General features: G+C 36.0%; 1 protein-coding gene across 1 annotated transcript; it reads left to right on the top strand.

Moving 5' to 3' along the window:
- The first annotated feature begins 1,780 nt into the window (after positions 1-1,780).
- LOC124135446 (egalitarian protein homolog) lies at positions 1,781-16,901 on the top strand. The gene is made up of 2 exons (XM_046500786.2): positions 1,781-1,860; positions 8,424-16,901. Exon 2 carries the CDS (start codon positions 8,494-8,496, stop codon positions 10,246-10,248), a length of 1,755 nt encoding a protein of 584 aa, XP_046356742.1. The 5' UTR covers positions 1,781-1,860; positions 8,424-8,493; the 3' UTR covers positions 10,249-16,901.
- The last annotated feature ends 324 nt before the right edge of the window (positions 16,902-17,225 follow it).

Here is a 17,225-nt window from a genome sequence, read left to right as displayed (position 1 = left end):
GACATTAAGGGGGCATCTCACATGTGAAACAAACAATTGGTGAAGGTCTCCCAAAATAAAATGACACAACCAATTGGTGAACTATATTCATATACACTGTACAGAGTGAAAACCCTTTTCAATATATGCACCTGGGAATTTTTTAAGCCACTCCCATTTTTCGACCATATATGTCCAGCAACATGGTAGCACTCGCGTCCAGTCTGATATGTGATCGCACTACATGTATCTCTTTGGGATGAAAAAAGGCCATCAATTAGAAGGAACTAAAAAATTCATCAATTTTCCATGCCATGATTAGGTGTACACAAATTACCAGACAAATACTGGACAGCTTACCTTGATCCTGGTGACTTCGCAGTATCTATTATAAAAGCATAGTAATGACATGGACCTAATTAGTATACAACACACAGGTTTCACTACTGATCAAAGTTTACTGTAAATCATTTGGATTAATGAAATATACTGAGCAAATTAATAGAAAGTTATATATACTCTAACACTATTTATGCTCTATACTTTTTTCATGTTGCCCTTTTTAAGTTTAACTGAGGCCCTTTTGACTATTTGGTGTGGACCTTTTGATCTGTGATCTTGTGTATATACTGGGAACACGTGCCAAGCAATATATTTAATATGTGTAAGATATTTCGTAGCTTGTATAGAGTTTTACGGCGTAAATAAAACAAGTCGACTGATTGGACATGCACTACTGAGATTCGTAACATATTGATATTGCCTAGCGCTAAAGTGAAGACGGTAAGTCGTCCGAAATGTTTCATATGTTTGCATTATTTGTTAACTTGTCACATGGAAGAAGAGGGCAAGGCCGTAGTTAACTTTTTTGACAGGGCTGGCTACGGCACTGGAGGGGCTGTCAATATATGTGAGCTTGGCTGATTTCCGAGGCAGGAGAGTTTGATAAACACAGCTGGTATTTTGTCAGAGACCGAAAATATCTGTATGGTTTTTCGATCACTGCTTCAAGATATACATTCTTTCCTCTGAAAGAAGTGGACGAACTGGGGCTTTGACGGGTAACTCGGGTACCGGGTCGGGTGGGTACTGGGTAGGACCCGAGTACCCACAGGTCTAGCCGGACCCGTGGTTAGTCACGTGATATATTAATGAATTAATATCTTATGACTAAAATTATCTGGAACTCTATGGTTACGCTACAAGTCATTAATGTTTGCTTTCCTTTCTGACTATGCACCCATTCCTTCTGACTTTTCATATGGTTGAATAAACATAAAACTTAATTCAGCTTCAGTGTATGCATGACCAGATTGTTTAATACATGTATCCAAATATGTTTTGCCAGGGTTATGCTAAAATTGTTGGGGGGGGGGGGGTAAATTTGGACTCTTCCCAGCCCTAAGACGAACATTTATATTTTTATCAAGACATCATGCAAACAATAAAAACAACCTTTAAAATCTGAAAGTATTTTCTCGAGCATTTCATTTTAAAACATCCACCCTTCTACCAGTACATCAAATGGCCGGTCCTTTAAAGCATGGTTTGTTATCAGAAACAAACTTATAATCCAGCTGTCTTTGTCCGAACGTGGAACCTGCCCGGGCGTTTATATGTTCATGTAATTATCAATACCATTTAAGACGTGGATTATAATAGACTTTGTTGTACCATACATAATCCGATTAGATATTCAGCGTCACATATACTACATGTTGTTGCTTGTTGGTAACCGACATTGACTGATTCATATGCAGTCGTTTCACGTTGGATTTGTAATATCAGTGAGGAGTTGTCAAGAAAACCGTATCTTGGCAAAACTTCCCAAGATGGCAGCTTTCGTTGAGCTTCTTCAAACTTTCGGAAAATTTTAGTTTGGTAAGACATTATCTTTGTTGTTTATATCGAAACTTCAATGCGTATCGTCTATATTTATGTCCGTTGTGCAGTTGTGTCGGTTTTAATTGAAAACGTGTTGTGTTATGACGAAATTCCATCAGTAATTGGCAGATGCTGCGATGACGTTTCGGGTCTGCGAGAACGCAGTTCATATTCGTTTACTCTCGGAATGTTAGTGTCCGACGATCTAACATTGGCATATATCTCGCCTATAGTTCAAAGAAACATCACATGCATATCCTCAAACCTCTATTTAATCACTTTTGAGCATATGCTTTCGCTGGCGCAGAAGCCACTCCCTTTTTTCACCCCTCCTACCTGCAGGCTTCCTCAGGGTTTTGGAATGCTGCCACGAGATGTTGTAATGGCATCGCAATTTTCACTGTTAGCATAGGAACATAGACTTTGATACCGAGGGTTTGTTGATGCCAGACTGCTATTAAATTGACAAGGCTGAGTTTCTCTCAATGGCTAATGTCATTCACTGACAGATAAATCGCTTGAAAATGTTGTACTCTTAATATTTTTGACAGTAGGCACAACACCACAAGGAACAACACACGTCATAATGTTTATCCTCCTATTGAAATTAAATGGAACATACACCAAAACTTTACTAACTATAACCAAATCATGAATGAGGTATAGTACACTTTAGATCTCTAGCAACAGACTGAATTAATTTTGTTAGTTCTCAAAATTGTAATTGGGTTTTGTAGAAGAGAAACACAACCTATTACAACATAACATTTCAATTTGTATTAATTCTTTTACAATGGCAGATTGAAACGAGATAAATTTTGTTGCAGTATTATTTGCCATTATTAAGGGTTTTAGTATATGTTATCATAATAAGCATGATCATGATAAGCACTAGTGGACTAAAACTGTTAGTTTCTAATGCTGTACTTGCAAATCAATAGGCATGAAAGTTAAAAATAAACATTGTTTATTGAAATTGAAGGAAAACACATCCAACAAAGTAGAATCATTTGTGCTTATTATCACTAAGCATAATAAAGTAGGCCGTGGCACCAAGGTGGGTAGATAAAATAAGTGATTAACTACAAACATCAGGAGCAGTACTGTAATATTTTTAATCCACTCAGGATAAAGAAGATTAAAGCTTCTTGAACATGTTAAATGCTGCATTAATTATGTGTAAATAGATTTTATTAATGCAGTATTAATACCAAAGTTAGAAAATTCAAAATCTGTTGGTTCTATACATTTAAGCAATTGGGTACATTGTGCTTCACAAGCCCATGCATGGTATTGTTCATAATTAACTTGAATGGCAATGCATGCTTCTAAAGTGCTCTCTCCACTATTTGGGTCAGAAGCAGGGTACAGGAAGTTTCAGCTTGATCAATACACCAGAGACGTGTCACTTTCTGAAAATCTTGATGACCTACTGTGACAGCGAGGTTTTCCACATGACTGCTTCTACATACCACACATACCAGAACAGTAACTGAATGAGTGTTCACACAGTGTTTATATGTTACCTGACTCTGCATTGTTGGGGGCACCTGGCTGTCTATACCTGCCTTGTTTACTGATTTCATCAAAACATGGTAACTTCATGCAGTTGTATTAGTTCTTATATTGTTTTCCTACTAGATCTTGTTGAAACACACATGTAAGGACTTAGAGCTATGTGGAAGAGATAGTGCTTTGACATGTTATACATCATTGTACATCACAGAGGTTGTATGGATTTTGTCTTGCCTGTTGTATTTGTCCTCCAGTTATTTTATACTCATTTTGGCATGTGGAGTGTGTTTCAATGATTCAGACCCCTTGCAATATCTGAAGCACTGCTTATAAAACATACCTGTTAGTTTTTACTCAGAAAAAGAGTTGTAGCTTTGTTAGCCATGTAGAGTGTCAGTGAAAACTGTGACAAGATGTACACGTGAAAGGAAATCTCATAATAATTGCAAATGGATTAATGTAAATGGTATATTGGAGAGGTGGTTTTGCAGAATTGTACTGGTTTTAATTTTTTATTGTTTATAAGTATGCTTCAGCAGTGTTCAGTATTGTGCATGAAAGTCAAGGGGTCCTTGTCATAGACCTAATGTTAAAGATCATGACTTAAACATGGGAGCAAACCTAAGGACTGCAGGACTCCCCTTAATTTTGAACATAATAGCTGCTTTAATCACATTCTACTTATATTATACATATATATTATATGAAGCATATGTTTTTTAATATGTAACCATAGCAACAATGCGTTTGTAAGTTTGAGATGAACATTCCCCGACTGATAAAACCATGGAAGTACACACGATAGTTAGTTGTACCAGATGTCTCCCAGCTGTTCAGGGCAGTTTTGGATTCCAATTACATCACATTCTCATTCAAATCACCAACCCACATTATTGGTTATTTTGCCTCAACACTTACAGAACTGCACATGTGAAAAGAATTATTCATGGAGATTTGCAGAAAGCAAACTGAAAACATGGATCTATTTAGACCTGGTCAGAGACCAAATCTGCACCAAATCAAGAAGTAATATCCGTAAATATTGGAAGTAAACATTTCCCAATTCATGTTAACATGATTAATGTAGTTATGACTGTTAAGGCTTGTAAGGCTCAATAAAAAAGAGGAGGATGCTTTCATGATTAGGTTTACATTATTGCACTGAATCCCAGTGTTGAAATAAGTATGAGTACCTCTGAATTTATGCTAATAACAACTTTAAGAACATCTCAATTTTGAACAAAATAACAATTATAATCCCCCAATTTGCTTGCCAAAGGCAGTTTGTTTAGAATACCAGATGAATCCCTGTAAAAAGCCAATAGTCTTTCTATTGTATGAAATAATATTTTTGATAGGACGTAGACTGTGAAATAAGAAAGCATGTGATCCCATTTAATATGTGCAAGAGAAGCATTTTTTCAACTATTTCGTCGAACCTTGGAAAATATTCAGCCAATCCAACATTTGATTGTGATTTCATGGGTAGAACATCAGTCGATAGTAAGCTTGGCAAGCTGGTGTCACTCTGCTGCTGCTGGTACCCTAAGGGCTTGTAGATAATGATGCTGTTTCGTGTGTTTTCCCAATGTGTTGACAGTATGTAGACCAGGTGTCACCTTAATGCCAGAGTTCTGTTGATTAAGTCCAGACCTGTGCAGTGGCTTAAAAAATGTAGGTAATAACTTTCCTTTCACATAAAAAACAGATATATTGTATATTAATAATTTGTACATTCATTGTACATTAGCAATGTATTGCCACCTGTGTGTTAAAACATTATATTACCATGATATAAATACATGATATAGTACTAGTAGTAGTGATGAATATATAACAGATATTCTATATTTATTATCATCTGCAGTGTTCTATGATCTGTCCACATTTGGGTTACAATTAAGACCCAACTTCCAGTCGTAATTTCAAACTATGATTTGTCATGTGTATCCGGGTAGATAATTGTGTACCGACGTTGCTCTTTGGATGAATATTTTGTCCTGTAATCTTTTCAACATCACCCTCACTCCATAGTATTTGTGACAATGCCATTCAGGCAAGCCAACACGTAACCTTTTCTAATGACAGGAGAACAATTCCCAACATATGATTCAGCATGGTATGTTAATAGTCAGTGATTGTGACTAAGGCTAGTTGTTTGAATTTGAAACTTTTAGAGTGGGCTTCACATATTGGTAATGTTAAGATGAGGTTACGGTTGTCCTACTTGTTCAGAGTTTTGAATAGATAAGTTGGGGTATCTAATCAGTAATATTATCCATTGGAAATATAGAATATGGTAAGCAACCTTAGTAACATGTAACCAACAACCAACTAACAGTAACAACTTGTATTCATGGTAATGATTTTCAGAAGAGTTCTTCGGTTTGTGATCATTTCCTCGGTTCATTTTCTAGGACATTCACTGTTTGTTATCCATGATAGTGATGCCAGGATCTGCTCTGTAAGGTTGTAGTAATTCCAGACTCTCCCTGATTTTAAAATCCTTGTCAGCACCATACCTTTACTCATGGGATGGTAAACATCCGAGACATCACCATGATCACCTCATTCTATCCCAATTATGACCCTGTGGGGAATCTTGGTAAGAATAGGTCCCCGCCCTATTCTGATCTTAAGAGGTGACTAAATGGATCAGGGTACCATTGTACAAAGTGATCTTTGCGCTAAGGTGATCGTAACTCCCATATCTTAACATAAACTTACGACAGTCAAAGCAGTAAGGTTGTTTTGTATAATGGCAGCCTGGTGGTCAGACTCAGTGACTTGAATGATTGCGTCATTGTGACCTGATGGCATGGTTCGTTTCTCACAGTATCGGCCACTGGATTGTCTGTTCCAAACTAAATTATTTACAGGCTGCCTTCATTCAGGTGGAATTTTACTGAGTGTGGCATTGGACAAAATACGAACAACCTCCCACTAAGATATACCTGAAATACTGTTCGAAGTGGTGTGAAACCCTCACTCACTCGGTGACTTCAACAGTGATCTTGATTGTCTCCCTTAAATCATAATGAAAGTTACAATGTCACCCAAATTTGGTGTCCCCACTGCAGTTATATTGCTGGAATGTTCCTAAAAGCAATGTAAAACCATACAAACTAATAACTACTGCATTATGATGCTGACAGGTGTTACCAAGCAGCCTAGTTTGTCTTTGTACCCATGTTGAATGTGTGGCAAAAACACAGCAGGTGTAACTCGATGCCTTGGCAAAACATGAGCATACCTTGGTACAGTGTATTTTGACTGTTTACAGTGCGGTGAACTAAGATGGATACTGTGTTCGGACAGGTTTGTTCAATGATGCATGTAATAAATAGTTGTTAAGCAGGTACTTGGTCTTCTGGAGGGTAAAAAGTACTAAATATCTGTCATAGCTGATACGCACTTCAACAAGGTAAACATTTACTGTTCATGCGCGTGTCGTATGAATGTTCATTTCCCATGGTGGAACAGCTCGTGAATTATGTTTAATTGCTGTGCGGTTTTGTTTCTACATAGAGACACTACTTTGTTATTTAGAAAAAAATATTTCTTGACCTTTGATTATAGTTTGGTATTTGATTGATGTCTGTTTGCAAGTTTTGACACAGTTGAAATTATTCCAGTGTATGATAATGTAAGGTATACCATGGTATAAATCTGATCATTCTAATTGTAAGCTGTAACCATTAATTGTTTTTGAGTACATAAGTAATCAGCTGTAGCAAATAATCTATGGAGGCTTAATATGTTGGTTAAGTATTGAAGTAAAGTAGCATTTGAACACAGGGGTTTATCTAAACCTGATCAGCAGTTGATATTTGGAATTAATAATTTCCCAATTCATGTTAATGTGGTTATAACTAATGTTATGGCTTTGTAGGGGTAACTTGTATGTGTCCAATAATAGGCACGATAAAGCCTTTAATACTTAGTGTTACATTGTTGCCCTAATTGCACTGTTAAATACCCCAGAATTTAGGAAAATAAGAACTTTAAAAACATCCCTATGTTTTTTTCCCAATTTGCCTGCCAAAGGTACTTAGTTTAGAATCCTGGATAAATCCCTGGTACATTATTAAGGAGGGATTAGTATTGTTAATGTGGATAATTTGTTCATTCCCAGTTAAGGTAGATTAATCCATTTGTAACACCTGTGAAATCTGGTCAACATGGTCAGGGTTTATGGTCACGCTTTATGGAGGCCACTCTTGATGGAGGCCACTCTGAAGGTGGGCCTAACCAAAGTAGTCACATATAAACACACATGCAACATGTGCAAAGAAGGAAAGCATATCTCTGAATGTTATGAAGACTGAAGTTTCTTTTTCCTGTATATTTTCATAATGTAATGTGGAAATGCTGGAGAATTCATTTTTTCAGCCATTCGAAATGATAATCATGATGACTGCATTAACAAAGTTTGAGAAAAGCATGACAAGTGACTAATTAAAAAATATGATAATTAGTTTAAATATGGAATATTTTTTAATGTTATTCTTGAAGCATACAATTGTCTATGGTGCTGCAATTCACTGTGCAGGGTTGCATCATTTGGGTATGTCAGAAACCTAGGATCATGGGTTCGAATCCAGGTTTGCCCCAATTATGTTTTTAGGTTTGTCAGCACAATACCCATGCTCGTGGGTTTCACCCAGGTGTAGCATCCCCCAAATCAAGCTGACATGGCGTGATGTAACTGAAATACTGTTCTAAGAAATGTTAAACACAATTCACTCTCAACCTGTCCTTAACCTTAATATTCACTACTGGCCAGTATATATTTCCTTATGTCAAGTTTTACATGAATGTCCTTGCTTTGTTGTTGTGTTTCAGTTTTGAAATGTTATGATAATTTCCTGCTGTTTTAGTTTCATTTCATTGGTTACCATGTACTGTGACTCCAGTAAGGAAGCACTCTTTTCATCATTCTCCTCATCAAACACATGTCAAATGAATGTCAATCGGTGACAATGTAAGTAATTGTGTCCATACCTAGGTACTAATATCTAACTCATTTCTTTTTCTTCTTTCAGATTTGAAAACTAAATTTTTCGAAGAGGCTAACTTTTAAGTTCAGATTCGTCGTTTCTGTATTTCGAAAAGATGGCTGATGATCCGGGTCACAAGGTGATGCTGTACTTCCTGGAAACGCTGATGTACAGCACGGTGCCCCTGACCATCAGTCAACTCGCAGGGCGCTTTGGCAGCCGCAATTTTACGCCAGAAATGCGACAAGCTGCTGGGGGTAATGAATCTGGGCTGAAAAAGTTTCTGTTGAAGTATCCATCCCTGTTTACTGTCAACGGAAACCTTGTAAGCTTGAACGATGGCACTGCCTCTCTTGGGGGTAATTTTCGAGAAAGTAGTCCGGCATCATCTTCCGGCCAGAGTCTTCCTGACGTCTCAATTGAAACCGAGGCTGTTCAGTACTTTCGAAGCAAGATGATGCGGAAAGGAGAGACCATGATGCCAGTCGCTAGTCTGGCTGGCCACCTTTCTCAAGCGTCTGTGGAAATAAGAGAATGTGTTGGGCCACAGAACAAGTTCACAGAATGGATACTGAAGCATCCTCTCATCTTTGATGTGAAGGATGATATTGTTAGTCTCAAGGACAATGTTACATACAGTGCTGTGAACCCTAATGCTGAGCCTATAGAAGATCTGAAGTTGACATCATCAATCGGAGCTCTTGATCCTTTGGTTCTGCCTTCTCAACACACTCCCAGATTGAAACGGCGACCAAAATCATTGGATGTTGCAGAGATGAAACCACCGACTGCTTCGCCCAAAACACCAACAACAGGGTCAAAACCTGGTCCTGTAACTATGACAGCCAATGAGTACAAAGCTGTTATGTTTATTAAAGGAATAATTGAGAAGAAAGGTGACATGAAGATCAACAGTCTTTCTGGTAACTTCAACCAAGCACCAGAAAGTCTACGCAATACAATTGGCTGGGGAAAGCAAGAACTGGAAAAGTTCATCCGTACCCATTCCAACATCTTCACGATTTCAGAGGATGGAATGGTTTCAGTCATCAAGAATACTCGACTAAATGTAATCATCACGGGTAGCAGACCTCAAGTCCAAGCCAAACCTACAGTCACTAGTAGGAAAGGAAAGGTCTACCACGTTGCCAAACTTTGGGGTATCATTGACCTTGGCAAACATGAACATGTTTTTATAGATCGGACAATATTTGGCAAGCACATTGATGATCTTAATAAACTGCTGAGGATTGGTGAAACCGTCTGCTTTGATGCAATACCTGCATCCAAAGGAAGCAGAGCACGCTGGCGGGCTACGAAAGTGTGGAAGGAACATGAATCTATAGAAGACCTTATTGAAAAGGTTGCCGCCAAGCTTGACTTGCAGCTTGATGGCACACCCAAAGATGTAGTTACTCCAGTTAGCAATATTGAGGAAGAAATGCGAAAGGCTATTCCTGATATGAACGACAGTACTGAAGTCACAACACCATTAACAATAGGTGGAATTAAATATGCATTTTCTGATGCAGCTCCTAGCGGTGCTGGAGTCATACCTGTGTGGAATTTCAAACCAAATGAAGTTGATGGGTTGAAAGGTGTTGAGGAAATTTACTTCAGTGACGAGGAGGAAGAAAGCCCACAGTTGACAATGGTTGCCGAGCGATATTACATGAACAAGTCAGTGGTCAGTGACAGCCCCAGAGAAGTCCCTGAAAAGAAAGAAGAAAAAATGACAAATGGCACAGAAAAAGGGGAGAGTCCACGACACAAAACACAGGTGCCTGAGAAGAAAACAGCTGAAATTGCATGCCAGACAATAGTCACTGGCGACATTTTGGCAACTCAGCTGTACCATGAAAATATTTGAACATTTTTTTAGTTTCGACAATCTTTCGTGATATTTTTTAAAGAAATGTGTAAGATTTCGCACACTTGTAAAATCAAGGTGAAATATCATGATGCAGTGGCACTTTGTAACATTCAAATTTTGTGTGCAATTTTTCACTGGAATTTGTTTTTTGATCTGTAGATTTTTGCTTGAGTTGACATTTTTTGACTGAAATTGTTCATCAGCTTGTGCCCCCTCCACTTTACAAGGAACTCCATCACAGTGTAAGGGTCTTCCTTGCAAAGTATTATAAAAATACATTTAAAAAATGCAATGATGCTTATACTCTACTTTGTCCAAGTGTTGTTGCAAGGCATGTTAATTAAAGTGACATTTTTTGAAGTGATATGATATGATGCCCTTTAATGAAATAGTCTGAATGAATGGCGACATTGACACTATATCATAAGATGGCTCTTATTGTCACTAAATTATATACACCTTGGACATGTTCGAAGTAATGATTGGGACATACATGGATAATCGGATATTTGTACTGAAACAAAATATTATCTCGAATAATGGTAGCTCAAGGAAGTACAAACTATTGTAGTATTTCTTTTGGAATGTGTACTTTTAAATCCAAAGGACCACGGTTCTGTTTGGTGAATTCAAACCCAGGTTGATTTTTTAAATACCTTGAGTATTTTTGCTGTAAAATATGAACTGTAAAAAGACTGACTAAACCTTTATACATATTTGTGATGATTTGTATCCACACTAATGTATTGTTAAGTAATGTAATCTATATTTGAAGGAAAGGTGTATATGCATTATTAGAATTTTTAGATTTATGTCCAATAATCATTACTTTTGTTTGTTTGTACTTGTAAACACAAAATGAGTTTTCCCGATAAAGGGAGGTCATTAACCCATTATTGTACAAAATGCAAAAGCATGTAAAATACAACCATGTTAAAAAACATGAAGTGAGAGTTATTCTCATCTGTTTATCCAAGTAAACTAACTTATTATGACACATCTTTAGACCATGTTTATGTTGACAAGTTACACCAATTGATCAGATCTTAACATTATTTATCAGGTTTAAATCAGCATGATACAAATTGCAAAAGCAACTCTTGTCTTTCTTTATGGTGTATGTCATTATATTTTGGTTTGTAATAAGATGTCAGTATCGATTTGTTTTGTTACAGAATCTTTTATGATTTGGATTTGGAAGAGAGTTCTGTAAATCATGCCAACCTTAAACTAGGGGGTGCAATATTTATGCCAGAAAAGCCCTAATGATTCAGTGATTCATAATGATTCATAATGATTCAAAATGTCTGCTTTGTTAATGTTTTTTTTATGTATTTTAGACATTTTAGACATTTTAAACAGTGGGAATCATCTTTTTTCTATATTATATAGATCTTCTTGTAAGTGTCACAAGAGTCAGTGGTAAATGTCCATCAGCTGACATAAATATGCTGATCAAGATGGCTTTGAAATCTAAATTGCTCACACTTTCCAAATATATTTCTTGAAGAAAGTGACTTAAGAAGTTATATCATCGGAGGAAACATGGAAATAAGTGTTCGTCCAAATGGCCAAATATTGCTCCCCTGAAAGATTTCTATACTCATAAGTGCCAAATATTGTGATCTGCAAGGCCAGTATTTCTTTATTGATTGGATTATGGTTAGTATCATTAGTATCACCACTCACATAAACAAGTCCATCAAAATTGCAGGCATTTGAACACAGTTTTTCACTTTATTCCCCATACTATGATTAACTTCATCTGATTATTTGTACATGAACATTCTTAAACCTTTTGTTGGCATAATCCAATTAATGAATAATGTTGGCTCTGTTGTTTGTTTGACAGATCATGCAACCAAGGCTGTTAGCTATGACTACTATGCTTAAACCACAGCTGTTATTTTTTTTACAAAACATGGGAATGTATTTTGATAGATTATTTAATCAGGCTATTTTCATCACTCTGAAAATGAATCTTAATTTAGAAGCTGAGTTGGATTCAGTATTTTGAAGTGACTTGGCCGGATGTGCTGTAAATATGTAAAGTGTCTAAAAGGTGGGGTTAGTGGAGTGCACCCTGCACCCCTCTTGGATCCACCAGTGTAGAAAGTATCAACATTTGGTACTAAATGGTTAGTGAGTTGGACAGATATGTTGATCAAGTGGGGATATGGCTATGTTCACTTAAACCATCCACAGGTCAAAATACGTCTTCCTTGTTTGGGTAGTTTTGCAAGTGGAAACAGATATGAAATACATTTCCATGTTGAATATAACATGCAGTTTTGTTCAAGTTGTTTTCATATTGCTTTCCTAAAAACTGATTTGCTAATTTATCAAAAAAAGGAATACTTGTCATGAAAGGAAATGAAGTGCAACTTGAACATTTTTATTCAGTTTCCTCACATTTCGACCACATTTCGATAAGGGTGCTTAGTTTTTTTTGTGAAGGAACTTTATTAGTTTTGCTTGGGCTATCTACCTCATTAACTATGTTTTGGACGTGTTTTGCTTTCAATTTATGCATTACTTTTGCCAGTGAATTTCAGGAGAGATCTTGTTGTGATCACATCCAGCTCATACACCGGTAATGGCATTTAGATAGAGACTTCAGATTTTTTATGGATGGCAGTCTTTAGATTTCCAGGGATTATTCCAGGGTTTCAAAGTAAGTGCTCTTGGCAGGCAATTTTGGAAAAAAAAGTTGCTCCATGAAATACTCGTCACCTGTAGAAAGCAATAAGATTAATTTTTACTATATGACATGAATTGGGAAATTGGAATATTTATTGACATTTGCCTCTGAGAATGTCTAGATAAACCCCTGATTTCAGCTGGTTATCAATAGTGTTAAGGCCATCCTCTAAATATGTTGGTTTGCTCATAAGCAATTTGCAGTGCAGGGTTTGTAGGTAAGCATAGTGTGAAGCCCTTTGTTTTGTCCCCCATACTAGAAACAGCCTACCGGTATGTAAAAGACCATGGTTGATGTAGGCACTATTTGGTAAGATAGTTGGTTTGGCCATCAGAATACCAGAACAGGAAGAACATGAGATCAGAAGAAAAGTTACCTCTTACAACAGGTTGCGTAAATGAACCCTAATAATTTTTCTTGGTCTTCCTAAGAGATCAATGGCTTTTGGACAATATGTTGTAAACTTCTAAAGTACAAGATGCCATTCAAGACAACATTGGTAATCATGTTGTATTTTCTTGATAAATAATATTTTTGTGAAATATGAAATATTTAATTTGGTTCTAACAACAGAAAATATGGAGGAAATTGTTTACTTTAACACTATAAATGTTTATCAGAATCAGCATGAAAATCTTCATTTGTGCTCTACCAATGCAATCAGATACATGTAAAGTTGTGCAATTTGGCCAGGTTGCTTTCAGTGCCACTTACAACTGACTGCTTGCATTTTGTGCCTTCATATTCTGAAATGGTTGATGTTTTAGTCAATCTCATTAAAATCAGATCTCAGTTCTCACTTCCGCTTATCAAACTTTTGTTTATCAGTAGCGAGAACTAAGATCTTGTTTTAATGAAATTGTGTTTTGATTTGATACCATTAGATTTTCATAAACAGTGAATTCTTGTAACATTGGATTTGTAATGTCATGTTGGTAAAGAGAATTTTCTAGGAAAGAAAAATGGCTTGTTAAAAAATACATCACAAAATCCATGTTGCTTTTTTATATTTCAGAATGTCCAAATTGGTTATTGTTTCATCTTGCATCTGCTTCACAACAGTATTGTCTGCATGTGGGGAATATTATTTTAATAAATATACCATATTTTTGTACAAATATGTAACTATGCTAAGCACAGGTATAATGCTGACAGTTACCCAATATGTTTGCTAACAGAATGTTACCTTAGGCGTGTTATATGCATAATACTTTGTAAAGTGTTCAGGTAATATATTGGTATTGTACTGTGAATTACTGGTCTTGTTGTGTTGAATGCATGGGAGAAATAATTTTTTTGGCTCAGTTGGTCCATAGTTGGTTGATGCCTGGATGTAAAGAGAATTAAAAGTTCCTGACTACACAGCTCTAAAACTTAGTGTCTTTCAGTCAGTGACTTTTCACATGTATATTTATCGGTCAACTTTAAGTTAAAATGGAGTATGTTATGTACATTGTCTTTGACAAGGTCAACACAATTTTGGTGGTCCAAGCACTGAGTGAGGTGGTCAGAATCACGTAATTGTCATGCCTTGAGGTGCAGTAACCAAAACATGTCAGGATAGAGTTCAATTTTAACCTGTTTAGAAGATTAACTATTATGGATTTCCTTCCATGGTTACCTTTTAACATCCGATGATGATGTAGTAGATGTGGAAACACTTGTAAAAAATTTTTTATTAGAGATATGTTTTTCCACTTGCGGTTTAGTGCTAATTTTAGATATATGTCATGATAGTTTGTTTCGTAGCGTTTTCTGTGTTTAAGTTATAATGTCTCCACAGATATGGAACGAATCCGTCTTTCGTAGTCTGAGTCAGGTTGCTGGTTGATTATAACTAATCAATGCTATCTAAATACAAGGTAAAACTGAATAATTGCTGGCTGATTATTTCACTTGTCTTCCACTTTTGAGATATATTATGCAATATTTGCCCATAATGTGTTTTCAATTTTGGCATTGTCTTTGAACATTCATCAGCAAATGTTTACACTTGTTACAAAGTGTGTTTCAACACTTTGGATACAAATCTGAACATGATCTATAGAAAGTTTGGAATGTTTTCTCAATGTCGTTTAATGATTATAATCCCTCATGCAACAAATACAAGCCTATTGTATCACTGGTCATAGGTATTTCTCATGTCGATGTATTATTTATTTCTTGATGTTCATGTTTTGACAAATGTACCTTTTTCTCAAATTTGAGCAAATAATAATACCTGATTTATGGAGTATTTTCAAAGCTATTACCTTTGCAGTAACACCCACTATCTCATATAGGTCTAATTTATGTTCTGTTTCATTGAAGCTTATTTGAGAGTTTGTATGGTGTTGTTCACCTCTGAAGAGCATGGAAATGAAACCATTAACTTTCATTCTTTGCTCTTATTTGACAAAAAAAACACATTTGACATGTTTGTTTCTTGTGGAATGAAAGTTGTGTATACCTGTTTGCAGTATTACAGGCTAGTGATAATGTATGGAGCACACTTTGGACAAAAGAGGGACAAGGCAATACTGGAGTTCTAGTGCAGACAGTCCTAAACATTTTCTTTGCCAAGTTAGCTGAAACTCACTTCAAGTTCTCTCAAACAGTTTGGTAAATGAATTATTGAAAATATCTGTCACTACATGCATTTAACAGATTAACAGAAATCATTTCTTGTACATATGCAATGGGATAAAATGTGTGACAAGATTTGTTTATTGGTTTTCCCTTTATGAAGCATGATTGTTTACTGGATTTCTTTCAGAACACTGTGCATAATCAGTCAGTTAGTCATGAAAAAATATTTAATACACTTACTTAAAAGCAAATTGTGTGAGTGGCAGGGAAGGACATGCTTACCTTTAACACAAACACCTAGTGTCATCACTGATTTTCAGTGATCCATCCATATGATTTTCACCGCTATTTTGCCTTTTACTCCCTATGAAATCTGTTTCACCAGATAATTGAGACTTTATTCTCCGGTGTTGAGGTTGTATTAACAAAGGGGGATAATCTTTGTTGTGAATTATTTCCCTTTTCTTCAAAACTGCTGATGCAAGTTACACCCTTTGTTTTTATGGCTGATTTGATTAAGCTATTTCCAAATGCAACACGAAATTGATAGATGTTTTTCTTTTCTTGTTTTTAATTCAACCAATCAAGACAATATGCATCTAGAATTTGAAAAAAAATATTGTTTTTAGTTGAATTGTAAATAGTTCCAAATTGTGTGTTATGTGTTTAGAATTGCATGGCTGAGTGTGTCCCGATGGGAAGTTGTGATGTTTTATTGATATTTGTTGCTGTTTTGTGTTTAAGATTAAAGAGAAATTTTACAAATAATATCAGTACAGGTGATGAAATACATCCTGAATATGTAAATTATACATGTAAATTATATTATGTATTACTTTCAGCATGATAGATGATGTTTGTAGCTATTTATTCAAGCTGATATTGCATGATGACCCTTGAAACAATCTATAACCATGTATGTTAACAGCAATATAATTCATGTCTAATTTGTAATGTGTAATTTATGAAAATGTTTTTATGAACATATTTATGATTAGAACAGGATTCTGTTTCAGTTTCAAGAGATCTTTGATGGAATCATATTTCTGTCACCATATGCATTTATAAAGTTTGTTAAAGATGAGACCAAAATGCCTAGAAATAGCTTTGGAAGAACCATGGGGTACATGATTAAACTTGATTCATGTCCCTCTTGTGTACCATCAAAACACCAAACATATTATCTTGTGGTTATGAATCTTCATGTGTATTGTTAATATGATGTTCAAATGCACAAATAACTTTTATGACAGTTTTAAATAGTTGTAGCAATCCCCCTCCTGTATAAAAAGAGACGTCACTATGTTTTATTGTTTGAATGAGTGGCCAATAAGTGTATACAAGTGATACTTCGCAAACTTGGAATAAAATCTATACCTAATGTTTTGCCTATACTATTTTGTTACTTTACGCTTCAATGTTTTGCTTTCATAATGAAAGTTTCATTATGGAAGGGACATGACTAGCCTACTGTTCCAAGAAGGGCTTGCGCTTTAAAACCGGCATATAGACCTTAAACCCCCTGTCACCACCACCACCACCACCAATTATGTTCCTTGATTTGTCAGCACCCAACTGTGCTCATGTGTATCTACAAAGTTTTAAGGTTCTATGACCTGGATCCCTAAGGACTTTCCTCATCATTAAGTTGACAGGCTGTGATATGACTGACCTACTACTTTGATTGTCAGTTGTGTTTAACCCA

Source organism: Haliotis rufescens, unplaced genomic scaffold, assembly GCF_023055435.1.
Source record: "Haliotis rufescens isolate VD_foot unplaced genomic scaffold, xgHalRufe1.0.p SCAF_70, whole genome shotgun sequence".
Taxonomy (NCBI): Eukaryota; Metazoa; Mollusca; class Gastropoda; order Lepetellida; family Haliotidae; genus Haliotis; species Haliotis rufescens.
The sequence above is the reverse complement of the archived record's forward strand: the minus strand, read 5'-3'. Positions and strand labels throughout refer to the sequence as shown.